Raw genomic sequence first — 16,420 nt, 5'->3', positions numbered from 1 at the left:
TATAGATATTTAAATAAATAATAATAATATTACTACAGTGTAGATGGACATTATGGAGTATAATTTGGACAACCATGTCTCAATAGCCATAATTTTTTGGCCTCCAAAACGTAACCGAACTTCAGACCCTCTTAAATAGTTACCAGAATCATTATTCATATTTCCACAACAAGTGAGAAAAACATGAATACAGTTTTTTATATAGCCATTTTGCAGAGTGAATTCAGGAATAATAGTTGTCAGGTTTCTTTCTTTATTGACCCCCTACAAGCTGATGTCGTCATTTCCCCAATGCTTAAAAGGAAACGATATTCTCGTTAATGTTGGTCTGAGAAGAGTAGTAAAAGAAAGAAAGAGGGAGGAAAGGATAGAGAAAAGGGAGTAGGGCCAAGAGACGTAAATCAACCCTTTCTCTTGGCGCCAAATAATATAAAACGTGATTAAACGTTTAATTTCGTCGATTAACGTTAATGTAAGCAATCGTGGGCATATTGTTATTTGTAGCCAGTTGAGGTAACGCGGTAGTTAGCTTGCTAAATATCTAGCAACGCAATCATTTTACCTAATCTTGCCCCACTCAAGAAACATATTAATTTGGCGAGCTAGTTAGCTATATCAATACAACAGCTTGCAAGATAGCTAGTTAGTTTCTTCAAGGCGGTCGTTATAATACAGCAATATGGGGGTGAGTTTTGACCGTCTGTCCGTGTATTTGTGTGAAAAGGTGAATGCTTCCATCAAACAAAGACAGCGTCCAAAATCATGATCCCGTGAATGCGTGATGGAGAGACAACGGAATGGATGGCTGGCAGGCACACCATTAACCAGCTCCAAAATAACCCCTTTTTGTGATGGTTAAAACAATCGTTTGCACTCGTTTTATTTGGTCCAGTGTTGCCCCATTGCAACGCGGTGTGTTTGTTTTCAGGTGTGGTACTACCTGAACTTGGTAGCCACGTAACTAGCTTGATATGAATCAATTTTCACAAAGGCTTCGCACTGTATCATACCATAGTCGAGATTAGGCAAGGTGGGAGGCTCGACTCTTAGCTACCTGTTTAGAACATTTGAGAAGTAGTAAGTAACCTGGTGATTTTTAAGTCACGTTTCACAACCTACATCTATCTGGGGTAAGAAGTCGCTAACTGACGTTACCTACCCGCACTGTTAGCTGTTTGTTTGTTAGCTAGCTGTTTGTTTGTTTTTGTTTGTTAGCTAGCTGTTTGTTTGTTAGCTAGCTGTTTGTTTGTTAGCTAGCTGTTTGTTTGTTTGTTTGTTTGTTAGCTAGCTTTGTTTGTTTGTTTGTTAGCTAGCTTTGTTTGTTTGTTTGTTAGCTAGCTAGCTTTGTTTGTTTGTTTGTTAGCTAGCTTTGTTTGTTTGTTTGTTAGCTAGCTTTGTTTGTTTGTTTGTGTGCTAGCCAGCCGTTTGTTTGTTTGTGTGCTAGCCAGCCGTTTGTTTGTTTGTGTGCTAGCCAGCCGTTTGTTTGTGTGCTAGCCAGCTGTTTGCTAGCCAGCCAACCGTTTGTTTGTTTGCCGGCCAACTTTGTTTGCTAGCTAAAACACTTGCACCTCCAGCTAATTTTTCACGTGCTCAGAATCTCTTCCTGGAAGGTCTCATCCTAGTTGTGGAGAAAGTTCTGGCCAGCATTCCACTCTCATGCCAACACAGTGAAACTAACATTCGGACTATAAATAGTTTTTCTTTTGTAATTATATAGCTAGACCCTCATCTGTTTTTCTAAGGCGCAAGAGGCACTAAACCATGTCTCTGGCCTTTCATCAATATTGGGACACATGTCCCTCACTTCACTCATGCACACAAACACACTACTGCTGCAGCCTTCTGCTTGAAGATTGACCAACAGACATTTTTATTTCCCATCTCTAACTGTACCTCTCTCCCCTCATACCTCTCCAGAGGAAGTCAAACAAGGCGAAGGAGAAGAAACAGGCTCGCCTGGCGGAGAGGGCAGCCATGGATGCTGTGTGTGCCAAGGTGGACACAGCAAATAAGGTAAGTCCTTATGTGCATTGCATCAACCAATGGTTGCGTGCCACATCATTGAATGTTTATATGCACACTAATATTCAGTGGTGTAAAGTACTTAAAGCTACAATAGGCTTTTTTCACACCCCCAACAGACAACTTCCTCCCGTGCCAAGCGGTGTATGACGATATCCGGTTGTCGTCTAGTCTTCCGCAAAATTCGATCATGGAGTTTACCCAGTCACTACTCAATTTGCATGGGTGATGTGGCTATCGTTCACGAACATTCCCAGACGAAGAGATCTAAACTTGATAAAGAATACAATTTCTTCCGCAAACATATCTTCAACTATCAAGGTAAGTTAGTGCTTGAAGTGACCAGTTGAGAACTAGCTAGCTAACGGTAGCTAAGACATTACCAAATGTATTAGTGCTAACTTTACTTAATATTTGTCAGACTTAGTTACCATTAATTAGTTCTCTAGCTATTTGGCCAGCCACTGTGTATATTATTTGTTTCTAGTAAGCAACGTAGCTAGCTAGACCCATCTCAGTAACATTAAGAGTATCAATTTTAATTGATGTACGCTAATAAATTACATCTCACCTAACACTTTTTTTCTTTTCTTGCGCTGTTTTGAATGGGCAGTGTAAAACATAATAGATCAGGAGGAGGCAGTGGTAGTATGGACAAGGTGTCACAGGTCAATGAGGAGCCCCATTTACTGCAGGTTACGAGATATGATAGGCAGTTGAGGTCTTATTGTTGATGCGGTTGCAGTTTACCTGTATTTTGCTCATATGTTCAAAATAATTAAACTCTGTATTGATTCTCATGTACCTGGACATGCAGTAGGCCTAGTTCCTTTGTTATTGATCTGAGCTTGTATAACATTTAAAATGTAGTGTAGTATAGTAAACTTTTAGTAGTTGGTCAGTTACATTTTAATGTGTGAATTGAAGAGAAGGAATCATGACCTTGCTGATCAAGAACAGTGTATCACAACTATGTGATGACCCCCCCCCCCTGCATGTTCTTTTAGATCACATTGCAAGGAGCCTGTCATCATAAACCGCCTCTCCTGTTCATGTGCAGCTCAGAGATTTGTGCAATCATCTGGTGGCTCTTCCAGATTGCACATTACACCATAATGGTCAAGTTTTGAAATTGAGAATTTTTCATATTGTCAGAGAGAACACACATTTTGTATTTTTTTAAGCTCCTATTACTGTACATTGTTTGACCAGGGAATTCAACCAGAGCTCGCTGATAATGGTTGAGGAAGCCAAGGACATCAGGCAGGAGTGGCATTAAATCCACTATTTACCAAGCATTCCCTGGTGAGTTACAATTGTCTGTTTAAACGGGTTGGCATCCCCAGGCTGACACGTTGCCTTCACTTGTGTTGAACTTTATTGGACTAAAGTTTTATGGTCTTGACTGACATTCATCCCTTGTCTATGCTTTGTGTTTTTCAGGGCCTCTTCCTGACATGACGGTGCTGTCTGCTGGACCAAGTTTGAGGAGCATGAGACCGCAACCTGCCATTGCCAAGGTGCTGCATGGACTGGAAGAAATTACTCTGGTTGACTCTAGATTTGTTCCAGTGCCCCGTGGGGTCAATGCTGTCATAGTGTCCCCCAACTGTCACCCCAAGAGATTCTAAAGCGTCCAGATGCTCCTGCATTCCCCCAACTCACAGTAAAAGAAAGGCAATTGCAGTCTGCCTGTCTACTATGGAAGGAAATGAGGAAACCATGTGTGACTGACTGCTAGCCGGTTCAGCGAGGCACTAGACGTGACATTACAGTAGAGATTGTTTGGAGAGATTCTTTAATAGCAGAGATTGACTTCTACACCTACATGGATGTGTACCTTAAGATATATATTGTTGCAGGTCAGCCAGTCTTACTTGGCAGGCAAAATAAATGTTGCCCAAGGAAATGTACATACACTATATATTCAAAGGTATGTGGACACCCCTTAAAATTTGTGGATTTGGCTATTTCAGCCACACCCGTTGCTGACAGGTGTATAACATGGAGCACACAGCCATACAGTCTGCGTAGACAAACATTGGCAGTAGAATGGCCTTACTGAAGAGCTCAGACATTCAAAGTGGCACCGTCATAGGATGCCACCTTTCCAATAAGTCAGTTAAACAAATTTTGGCCCAGCTAGAGCTGCCCCATTTAAGTGCTGTTATTGCGAAGTGGAAACGTCTGGGCGCAACAATGGCTCAGCTGCGAAGTGGTAGGCCACACAAGCTCACAGAACAGGCCCTCTGAGTGCTGAAGCGCGTAAAAATCGTCTGTCCTCGGTTGCAACACTCACGACAGTTCCAAAATACCTCTAGAAGCAATGTCCGCACAACTGTTCGTCGGGAGCTTCAATAAATGGGTTTAGATCACCATGAACAATGGCAGGCTCGCCGCCATTGGACTCAGGAGCAGTGGAAACGCGTTCTCTGGCAGTCCGACAGCCCCTTCCAGTGAAGGGAAATCTTAATGCTATAGCATACAATGACATTCTAGACGATTTTGTGCTTTCAACTTTGTGGCAACAGTTTGGGGAAGGCCTTTTCCTCTTTCAGCATGACAATGTCCCTGTGCACAAAGCGAGATCCATACATAAATGATTTGTCGAGATTGGTGAGGAAGAACTCGACTGGCCTGCACAGAGCCCTGACCTCAACCCCATCAAATACCTTTGGGATGATTTGGAACGCCGACTGTGAGCCAGGCCTAATCGCCCAACATCAGTGCCCGACCTCACTAATGCTTTTGTGGCTGAATGGACTCAAGTCCCTGAAGCAATGTTCCAACGTCTAGTGGAAAGCCTTACCAGAAGAGTGGAGGCTGTTATAGCATCAAAGGGGGGAGATTTACATTTACGTCATTTAGCAGACGCTCTTATCCAGAGCGACTTACAAATTGGTGCATTCACCTTAAGATATTCAGTGGAACAAACACTTTACAATAGTACATCTATATCTTTTTTTTGGGGGGGGGTTAGAAGGATTACTTTATCCTATCCCATGTATTCCTTAAAGAGGTGGGGTTTCAGGTGTCTACGGAAGGTGGTGATTGACTCCGCTGTCCTGGCGTCGTGAGGGAGCTTGTTCCACCATTGGTGCCAGAGCAGCGAACAGTTTGATGAGCAGGTGTCCACATACTTTTGGTTGTGTACTGTATATAACTATTTACAATTGTATGTAAAGGAGATTATTTTAACAAATGTGTTATTTTGTTTCTCTCCCGTCTGGCAGTTGGTAGGTAGAGCATGGTGTTTGCAACGCTGGGGTTGTGGGTTCGAGTCCCACGGGTGTCCAGTAAGAAAATGTATGCACTCACTACTGTAAGTTGTTCTGGATAAGAGTGTCTGCTAAATGACTAAAATGTAAGCAACATTGTAATAGAGTATTCTACTGATTGAATTGTGTGATCTTTGTTATTTTATGACAGGCTAAACATGTCACAGAATGAATATTCAATGTATTTAATAATAAAATCAAATGTAACAATGTTCTAACAGATTAATGCGTTATGCAAATACTACATCCCAAAACACCATCTTATTCTTAACCTAACAATACAAATGATCCAAAATGTATCTTTTCTGAACAGATCAATTTATAATGATCACAAAACATGTACACGTTGGTATAAAGCTGTTATTTATAATGACATAATATAACAAGTGATGCACTGATATGACATTTTTGGCCGATACCGATATTAACTTGCCAAAAAACCTGATACTGAAAACGGATATTTAACATTTTAGCTGCCTTTTAAGCATTCTATTAAAGTTAAGAAGTTCAAACACATGGACGCAGTAGTCTAAGGCACTGCATCTCCGTGCAAGACATGTCACTACAGTTCCTGGTTCGAATCCAGGCTTTATCACATCCGGCTGTGATTGGGAGTTCCATAGGGCGGCGCACAATTAAGCCAGGGTAGGCCGTCATTGTAAATAAGAATTTGTTCTTAACTGACTTGCCTAGTTAAAGGTTACACACCACACTGACAAAAGTTATTTTGGAAACGTATGTCCCAATTACCAGTAAAACAACATTTATTTCACTTGCTGTGCTGTTTCGTTAATTTGTTCAGTCGTTTCATTCTCAACCAGGATTTCTATGGAACGCCATTTGGGTCTTGGCATGTCAAAAAAGATACACGTCAAATAAGCTTGTTGACCAATCAGGACCTGAATATGACTGCAGGTCACATAATTAATGCGTTCATACATTTTTTACGTAGTTATTACACATTGATTACACTCACTTGTATTTTATGTCACATCGATACGTATGCTATAATGCTGGTAAAGTAGTCTCGCGCACCTACAGTGCCGGTCATAAAACAAAGCTAGCTAGCTCATGGATGCAAACAATGTTCTTCCCCAAAAACATAGCAAAACGACAATCTGTTTCAGTAGCTATAGTTAGTTAGCTAGCTAACTATATAGCGAGGTGTCATCTAAAATAACCTTAATTTATAAAACAGTTCTTATTTGGTTAATGGTGGTTAGACCCAGCTATGTGAAGCTAGCCACAATAAGGATTAGCCACAATAGTGGACTTTGCGTTTAGCCTTCAATAAAAGTGGGTCATTGACAGTGATGCAAATTAATATAAATAGTAGAATTATGCCATAATTGAATAGATCATGCTAAACGAGGATGTTATATAAAATCGACAGACAATTTGTTAATTTGACATTAATCACACTGGATGTATTATACTTTAGAATTGCATTGGGGGCATACTTATTTCACTGTGCAGCCTTACCTATGGATTGTGGATCAATGACATGGGGTATCAGTCTACTTAATAACACCCGGAGAACATTAGCATTGTAGCTCTTATTGAGGGACTGTGAATTGAGCCACATTTATTGTCAACCTATGTGTATTGTACACTATTCCAGAGGAGAAACAATACTGCGTGGATGTTTGAGTCTGATAACTCTGAGGACTTTGCGAAAAAATATATTGGGTATTGAGTAGACTGATACCCCATTTCATTGATCCCCAATCCTTAGGTAAAGCTGTTACAGTGCAATATGAATGTCAATACACACAATAGGCTGACTGGGGAGATTTTACACAGTCATAGTCCTGCGATAAGAGCTACAACGCTAATATTTGCGTAAACTCTTCACAGTTGTGTTCTGTGGGTGTCATTGAGTAGACTGATACCCAATTTCATTGCTTCACATTCCAACCTTGTTTAACATTATCTAGTCTATATATGACATGATTCTACCAATTTGTAACCTGCATCACTTTCAAAGACGGTACCTTTATTTTGAAGGCAAACTGCAAATTCCATTATTGTGCCTAATCCTTATTGTGGCTAGCTTCACAACACATAATCCGGTCGAGCTTCATCTGGCTAGTGAGGCTATCTGGCTGCTTATAACGTTAGTTTTGGACAACAGGGTTAAGTAGCTGGCTAGCAATTTATTTTCATGAACTGAAGTTCAATTTCAATAGGCAAACCTAGCTACCTAGCTAATGCTTACAAGGATTCCTATATCACTGCTAAGAATAGTGAAAATTACTGCAGTTTCTACCGGTCATTGTTTTCAGGCTGGTTGTATTGGTGCTAGCTAGGTAACGTACCAAGCTAAAGCTAGCTACCTACCCCAGAAGTTGCAGTCGCACAAATAATGCTTTATTACCAACGCGGTATTGTAAACACATCGTTCGTGGCCGGTGTTTGCTTGTTTGCAGACTTTTTTGTACAGCTTTGACAGTGCTACTGATGGTAGCGGTGGCGCTTAGCTTGCACGTGCAAATTCAGAAAACGCAACATTCTATAATAGAATGGTGTTATTTGAGGTGTCAAATTTAAATGCTTATTTTACACGTCAAGTAGTGTTATTTGACGTATCTTTTTTGACATGCAAAGACCCAAACGGCGTTCCATAGTATGTCGTGAAGCTAATGGCAGTGATGCTATTACTGTGTAACTCCGGTAGGGCAATATCTGAACAATAGTGCACTTGGTAACATTAGTGTGTACCGGTGCTCGACCAGTCGTGAAAGCCAACATCACCCACGACAGAGAACGGTTGATTGACAATGAATTCCATTTTTTTGGCATTGATGGATTTCGCCTTTGAGTTGTCTTGCTGAAATGCTCTTACTCTTTCAAATGACTGCTCGGCCTGTTGAATGCTCGATCCACACAGCAGACATTGTGGGCTAGGTTAGGAATGCTGTGTTGCACGTGTAGCTTCAAATTTTACGTGGCGTCATTACGTCATGTACCTACGTTACATAGGTATGCATGTCAGCTTTGACATTGGTTTTTCACATCAGTGTTAAACTAGACATCGTGCCAATACCGATGTAGGCATTGTTTAGCTAATATCGTCCGATTCCGATATACCGTGCATCCCTAAATTGAACTAACAAAAGTATTAACGTAACATGTAAAGTGTTGGTTCCATGTTTCATGAGCTGAAATAAAGATCCCAGAAATGTTCCATATGCACAAAAAGCTTATTTCTCTCAAATGTTGTGCACAAATTTGTTTATTTCCCTCTTAGTTTAGCATTTCTCCTTTGCCAAGATAATTCATCCACCTGACAGGTGTGACATATGAAGAAGCTGATTAAACAGCATAATTATTACACAGGTGCACCTTGTGATGAGGACAATAAAAGGTGACAGATGTCTCAAGTTGAGGGAGTGTGCAGTTGGCATGCTGACTGCAGGAAAGTCTAACAGAGCTGTTGCCAGATAATTGAATGTTAATTTCTCAACCATAAGCCACCTCCAACGTAGTTTTAAAGAATTTGGCTTGGCCTGGCTCCCAAGAGTGTGGGCCTATGCCCTCCCAGGCGAACCCATGGCTGTGCCCCTGCCCAGTCATGTGAAATCCATAAATTAGGGCCTAATGAGTTTTTCAATTGACAGATTTCCTTCTATGAACTGTAACTGAGTAAAATCTTTGACATTGTTGCGTTTGATTTTATACTGAACAAAAATAACAAATATTTAATGTGTAGTGTGTGTGCACTGCTGTGCTTGAGCATGTTTTCCCACTGGCTTATTACCCTTTAGAATCAGAGGGCCCTGTTAGTTCACTATTTAAGCAGCAGTTCCTCCACAGTTGATTGACACAGCCTGCCAGAGTGATTAGGATAATCGTGTCCCAGATATGGTATTTCTTCACCCTCCTAATGGTTCTCTCTGCTAGCAATCTCAGATATGCAATGGCTTGCGTTCGCTTGGTGTCTTTCCATGTTAGCCAAGTTGCTCTTTTGAATGGGGGAATGATGAGCGTTGCCCCCACATCTGACAGCATATTTTCTATGATGAACCCCTTGTCTACCATGAGTCCATCACCAGGCTCACAGCTCGAGGATTCCAGATAGACGTGTAATCTCCTGATCAGAGATGGACCCAGTGAAAACCTGGATACAAAGGTGATGGCTCCACAAGGTGCAATCCCAATCAGGCCCTTAAAGGTGGTGTGTATTTTGTAAGATTAAAAGGTCTCCTACTGTACTGTCAGAGGAGGGGTTGGCACATCTCAGCTCTGTGCAGTCCAGGATAACTGGAGTACAACTTTGAACTTGTCAGGCATGCTTGCCTGCACCTGCTCTCTGTACATCCAAGACAAGATACAGGTAGTTGGTCCGGTTTATTATAATGCGGTTTACTGTTCGGACACTCACGCAAAATATGTCCGCCACCTCCTTCAGACAAGCAGCTCCTCGACAGCAGTAAAGAAAAAACTTGTCTATGAGCGGCAGCTTCCTGTTGGGCCTTGGTGTTGCGCTTCCCATTCCAGCCTTCTGGGACTTGGACTAGTAGATTAACCTGGAGGCAGAGGGGGCAATGGACTCCCAGAACACCATGAAGACCTGAGTGGAACTGGGTATAGAACCTGAAGTTGTCATCAGATGCACCGAATTTTTGCAGCTGGAGATGGTGAACAGAGCGCTGTTGGACTTGTATCTCTAGCTCCTTGATTCGATCCAGTGGAGCATCCAACACACCCATAGAAAAGAAAGGGGGTAATTTATATGACAAAATTGTATTATTCAGTTTGATTATCAGTATCATGACACAGTAAACCAACTAACTTAGTCTAGTTCTCAGGACAAATGTAATCAAGTATGTTATGGTAGTGCTATTTGGTTAAAGAAATGTTGGTCAAAACTAAGGGGAGGGTGGCTTAAGTTGGAGAGCAGTGTGGGAGAACAGAGAGCATGCAAGCTGGCTAGCGAGTTAGTAGTTTTGTTATTTCAAAAGCTGAATACAGGTAATGCAATATCTGAACTATAGCAACCGTTTGCAGAACTACAGCGCTGAGCTACAACACATCAACCATCTGGAAAACCTAAGTTCACGTTACTCACCAGGGAGGGCAGGCAGTCATGGTCCGCTGCAGTCACTTCAGAGGCACCAACACTTGTGTCCATATCGGAGACATCCACTTCCTGTTCTCAGTCGCGCACTTGCTGTATCAGGGAGAGACCCGAGACTGCAGGCTCTTCCCCCAGTCGTTCCAGAGAACCGACAGGGAACTTTCAGTCTTAATGCGAGAACGGGCTTTTTGTGTTATGTAGATGTTGGCCGGGTTAAAATTCAGACGAAGGTGCTCTCACGTAAAATATTAAAGTCAGAGCCCTCATTCCTTGTATTTGCTCTCACACAGCTGTCATGTAAAGTCGCATCCTTTGGGAAGTTGTGAAATCTGAGGTATGGGTGTTTTTGTTTGTTGCTGGGACACTACAGTATCATTGGCGAGAGGACTGTGCAGCCATTATGCTAGCTTGCTAACTCTATGCTGTTGCTAGAAACTGGAACATAAACAACGCCGCTTTTCTGAACTTCTGTTCTACAAACCAGAAGCGTGAAAGAATCCTACATGTAACTTTTTGGGCGACCTGACCAAATTCACATAGTAATGTGAGTTAGACTTGCTTTCAATGAGAATGAAAAATCTATAAGAAGCAATAGATCTGTTCTATGTGCGCTATTTGTATGCTTCCCGTTCTTAAGTTTTGTTTTTGCGTCTTTCAATTTTGGTTTTGTACATCAGCTGAAAATACAATATTTTTGATTATGAAAAAGATGCAGTGCATTCGGAAGGTATTCAGACTCCTTCACTTTCTCCAAATTTTGTTACGTTACAGCTTTATTCAACATTTATTAAATAAATGTTTTTCATCAATCTACACGTAATACCCCATAATGACAAAGCAAAAACTGATTTTTAGAAGTGTTTGCAAATGTAATAAAATAAAGAACAGATCAGGTCCATCCTGTTTCCATTGATCATCCTTGATGTTTCAACAACTTGATTGGAGTCGACCTCTGGTAAATTGATTGGACATGATTTGGAACAGCACACACCTGTCGACAGTCTTTCTACTCACAATACCCCATAATGACAAAAAAAAACGGGTTTTTAGAATTTAGAAACTTAAATATCACATTTACATAAGTGTTCAGACCCTTTACTCAAATCAAAGTTTATTTGTCACGTGCGCCGAATACAACAGGTGTAGACCTTACAGTGAAATGCTTACTTACAGACTAACCAATAGTGCAAAAAAGGCATTAGGTGAACAATGGGTAAGTAAAGAAATAAAACAGTAAAAATACTATAAAAGTAGCGAGACTACATACAGACACCGGTTAGTCAGGTTGATTGAGGTAGTATGTACATGTAGATATCGTTAACTTCTATGGGCTACGTGGGACGCTACGTAGCAACAAAATGTCATAATTCAACTTTCTCAAACATACAACTATTTTACACCATTTTAAAGATACACTTCTCCTTGATGTAACCACATTGTCCGATTTCAAAAAGGCTTTACAGCGAAAGAAAAACATTAGATTATGTTAGGAGAGTACATAGACAAAAATAATCACACAGCCATTTTCCAAGCAAGGACATGTCAATAAAACCCAAAACACAGCTAAATGAAGCACTAACCTTTGACGATCTTCATCAGATGACACTCCTAGGACATTGTTACACAATACATGTATGTTTTGTTCGATAAAGTTCATATTTATATCCAAAAACAGCATTTTACATTGGCGCGTGATGTTCAGAAAATGTATTCCCACCAAAACGTCCGGTGAATGTGCACATCAATTTACAAAAATACTTATAATAAACGTTGACAAAATATATAACAATTATTTAAAGAATTATAGATGGACTACTCCTGAATGCAACCGCTGTGTCAGATTTTAAAATAGCTTTATGGAGAAAGCACATTTTTCAATATTCTGAGTACATAGCTCAGCCATCACAGCAAGCTATTCAGACACCCGCCAAGTTCGGGGCCACCTAAACTCAGAATTAGTATTAGAAATATTCTCTTACCTTTGCTGATCTTCATCAGAATGCACTCCCAGGACTGCTACTTCCAGAAGAAATGTTGTTTTTGTTCGAAATAATCCATATTTATGTCCAAATACTGCCGTTTTGTTCGTGCGTACAGATCGCTTATCCAAAGGCATAACGCGCGAGTGCGGAACCAGAGACGAAAAGTCATAATGTTCCATTATCGTACTTAGAAGCATGTCAAAAGCTGTTTAAAATCAATCTTTATGGTATTTTTAACGTAAAATTGCGATAATATTCCAACCGGACAATAGCATATGCATTCAAGAAGAAAAAGAAGGAACGGCGCGCTCGCGGGATCGAGCATATCCAATCCCTTTGTTGCCAGGCAGTCCACTCAGAAACTGAGCTCCTATTATCTGCCCAGTGACAGGAGAATGCTCAAACCACTTTCTGAAGGCTGTTGACAGCCAATGGAAGCCTTAGGAAGTGCAACGTCCCCCACAGACACTGTAGTTTCGATAGAGAATCAAAAGAACTACAATTCTCAGACTTTCCACTTCCTGCTTGGATTTCTCAGGTTTTTGCCTGCCATATGAGTTCTGTTCTACTCACAGACACCATTCAAACAGTTTTAGAAACTTCAGTGTTTTCTATCCAAATCTACTAATAATATGCATATTCTAGTTTCTGGGCCAGAGTAGTAACCTGTTTAAATTAGGTACGTTTTTCATCCTGCTGTGAAAATACTGCCCCTAGCCCAGACAGGTTAAAGTGACTATGCATATATGATGAACAGAGAGTAGCAGTAGCGTAAAATAGGGGTTGGCGGGTGGTGGGTAGCGGGACACAATGCAGATAGCCCGGTTAGCCAATGTGCGGGAGCACTGGTTGGTCGGCCCAATTGAGGTAGTATGTACATGAATGTATAGTTAAAGTGACTATGCATATATGATAAACAGAGAGTAGCAGCAGCGTAAAAGAGGGGGTTGGTGGGACACAATGCAAATAGTCTGAGTAGCCGTTTGATTACCTGTTCAGGAGTCTTATGGCTTGGGGGTAAAAACTGTTGAGAAGGCTTTTTGTCCGCTTGCCATGGGGTAGTAGAGAGAAAAGTCTATGGCTGGGGTCTTTGACAATTTTTAGGGCCTTCCTCTGACACCGCCTGGTGTAGAGGTCCTTGATGGCAGGCAGCTTAGCCCCAGTGATGTACTGGGCCATACGCACTACCCTCTTTAGTGCCTTGTGGTCAGAGGCCGAGCAATTGCCGTACCAGGCAGTGATGCAACCAGTCAGGATCCTCTCGATGTTGCAGCTGTAGAAACTTTTGAGGATCTCAGGACCCATGCCAAATCTTTTTAGTTTCCTGAGGGAATGGGCTTTGTCGTGCACTCTTCAAGACTGTCTTGGTGTGTTTGGACCATTCTAGTTTGTTGTTGATGTGGACACCAAGGAACTTGAAAGCACTTCATGGCTACGGACGTGAGTGCTACGGGTCTGTAGTCATTTAGGCAGGTTGCCTTCGTGTTGTTGGGCACAGGGACTATGGTGGTCTGCTTGAAACATGTTGGTATTACAGACTCAATCAGGGAAATGTCAGTGAAGACACCTGCCAGTTGGTCAGCACATGCCCGGAGCACACGTCCTGGTAATCCGTCTGGCCCTGCAGCCTTGTGTATGTTGACCTGTTTAAGGTCTTACTCACGTCAGCTATGGAGAGCGTGATCACACAGTCGTCCGGAACAGCTGATGCTCTCATGCATGCCTCAGTGTTGCTTGCCTCAAAGCAAGCATAGAAGTGATTTAGCTCGTCTGGTAGGCTCGTGTCAGTGGGCAGCTCTGTGCTTCCCTTTGTCGTCTGTAATAATTTGCAAGCCCTGCCACATAAGACGAGCATCGGAGCCGGTGTAGTATGATTCAAACTTAGCCCTGTATTGACGCTTTGCCTCTTTGATGGTTCGTCGCAGGGCATAGCAGGATTTCTTGTAAGCTTCCGGGTTAGAGTCCCGCACCTTGAAAGCGGCAGCTCTACCCTTTAGCTCAGTGTGAATATTGCCTCTAATCCATGGCTTCTGGTTGGGGTATGTACGTACAGTCACTGTGGGGACGACGTCCTCGATGCACTTATTGATAAAGCCAGTGACTGATGTGGTGTACTCCTCAATGCCATTGGAAGAATCCCGGAACATGTTCCAGTCTGTGCTAGCAAAACAGTCCTGTAGTCTAGCATCTGTTTCATCTGACCACTTTTTTTATAGACCGAGTCACTTGTGGTTCCTGCTTTAATTTTTGCTTTTAAGCAGGAATCAGGAGGATAGAGTTGTTGTCGGATTTACCAAATGGAGGGCGAGGGGGAGCTTTGTACGTGTCTCTGTGTGTGGAGTACAGGTGATCTAGAATTTTTTTTTTCTCTCTGGTTGCACATTTAACATGTTGATAGAAATTTGGTAGAACTGATTTAAGTTTCCCTGCATTAAAGTCTCCGGCCACTAGTAGTGCCGCCTCTGGGTGAGTGGTTTCCTGTTTGCTTATTTCCTTATACAGCTGACAGAGTGCGGTTTTAGTGCCAGCATCTGTCTGTGGTGGTAAATAAACAGCCACAAAAAGTATAGCTGAAAACCTTCTAGGCAAGAAGTGTGGCCTACAATTCATCACAATATACTCTACTTCAGGCGAGCAAAATCTAGAGATCCTTAGATTTCTTGCACCAGCTGCAGTTGACAAATATGAACAGACCGCACCCCCCCTCGTCTTACCAGAGTGTGCTGTTCTATCTTGCCGGTGCCGCATATATCCCGCTAGCTGAATATCCATGTCGTCATTCAGCCACGATTCCGTGAAACAGGATATTACAGTTTTTGATGTCCCGTTGGTAGGATATTCATGATCGTAGCTCGTCTAATTTATTGTCCAATGATTGCACGTTGGCGAGTAGTATTGATGTTAACGGCAGCTTTCCCACTCGCCTTCTCCGGGTCCTAACGAGGCAGTTCTCTAAAGACACAAGAGACAATAATACAAGAAACAACACTTCTGTAGCTTGTCAACTATGTGTCTGTCTATCCCTGTTCTCTCCTCTCTGCACAGGCCATACAAACGCTTCACACCGCGTGTGCCACTCTAACCTGGTGGTCCCAGCGCGCACGACCCACGTGGAGTTCCAGGTCTCCGGCAGCCTCTGGAACTGCCGGTCTGCAGCCAACAAGGCTGAGTTCATCTCAACCTATGCTACCCTCCAGTCCCTAGACTTCCTGGCGCTGACGGAAACATGGATTACCACAGATAACACTGCTACTCCTACTGCTCTCTCTTCGTCTGCCCACGTGTTCTCGCATACCCCTAGAGCATCGAGCCAGCGGGGTGGTGGCACTGGAATCCTCATCTCTCCCAAGTGGACATTCTCTCTTTCTCCCCTGACCCATCTGTCTATCTCCTCATTTGAATTCCATGCTGTCACAGTTACCAGCCCTTTCAAGCTTAACATCCTTATCATTTATCGCCCTCCAGGTTCCCTTGGAGAGTTCATCAATGAGCTTGACGCCTTGATAAGTTCCTTTCCTGAGGATGGCTCACCTCTCACAGTTCTGGGTGACTTTAACCTCCCCACGTCTACCTTTGACTCATTCCTCTCTGCCTCCTTCTTTCCACTCCTCTCCTCTTTTGACCTCACCCTCTCACCTTCCCCCCCTACTCACAAGGCAGGCAATACGCTTGACCTCATCTTTACTAGATGCTGTTCTTCCACTAATCTCATTGCAACTCCCCTCCAAATCTCCGACCACTACCTTGTATCCTTTTCCCTCTTGCTCTCATCCAACACTTCTCACTCTGCCCCTACTCGGATGGTATTGCGCCGTCCCAACCTTCGCTCTCTCTCTCCCGCTACTCTCTCCTCTTCCATCCTATCATCTCTTCCCTCTGCTCAAACCTTCTCCAACCTATCTCCTGATTCTGCCTCCTCAACCCTCCTCTCCTCCCTTTCTGCATCCTTTGATTTTCTCTGTCCCCTATCCTCCAGGCCGGCTCGGTCCTCCCCTCCTGCTCCGTGGCTCGACGACTCACTACGAGCTCACAGAACAGGGCTCCGGGCAGCCGAGCGG

The 16,420-nt window shown here is 42.6% G+C and overlaps 1 protein-coding gene across 4 annotated transcripts in view; it reads left to right on the top strand.

The window, feature by feature from the left end:
* Positions 1-280: 280 nt before the first annotated feature.
* The window catches only part of LOC106609028 (N-alpha-acetyltransferase 40), a 54,887-nt gene continuing 38,747 nt past the window's right edge, over positions 281-16,420 (top strand). The window contains exons 1-5 of one of the 4 annotated variants that reach the window (XR_006770619.1): positions 693-1,130; positions 1,918-2,013; positions 2,142-2,343; positions 3,030-3,327; positions 3,466-4,657. Coding sequence is in view for 2 of the 4 variants with exons in the window: in XM_045721873.1 (XP_045577829.1) it covers positions 680-685; positions 1,918-2,013 (102 nt within the window). In the remaining 2 variants the exon portion in view is untranslated. The other 3 variants (XR_006770618.1, XM_045721873.1, XM_014207362.2) reach the window with 3 other exon arrangements.

Source organism: Salmo salar, chromosome ssa07 (assembly GCF_905237065.1).
Source record: "Salmo salar chromosome ssa07, Ssal_v3.1, whole genome shotgun sequence".
NCBI lineage: Eukaryota > Metazoa > Chordata > Actinopteri > Salmoniformes > Salmonidae > Salmo > Salmo salar.
This window is presented reverse-complemented; position numbering and strand designations above follow the sequence as displayed.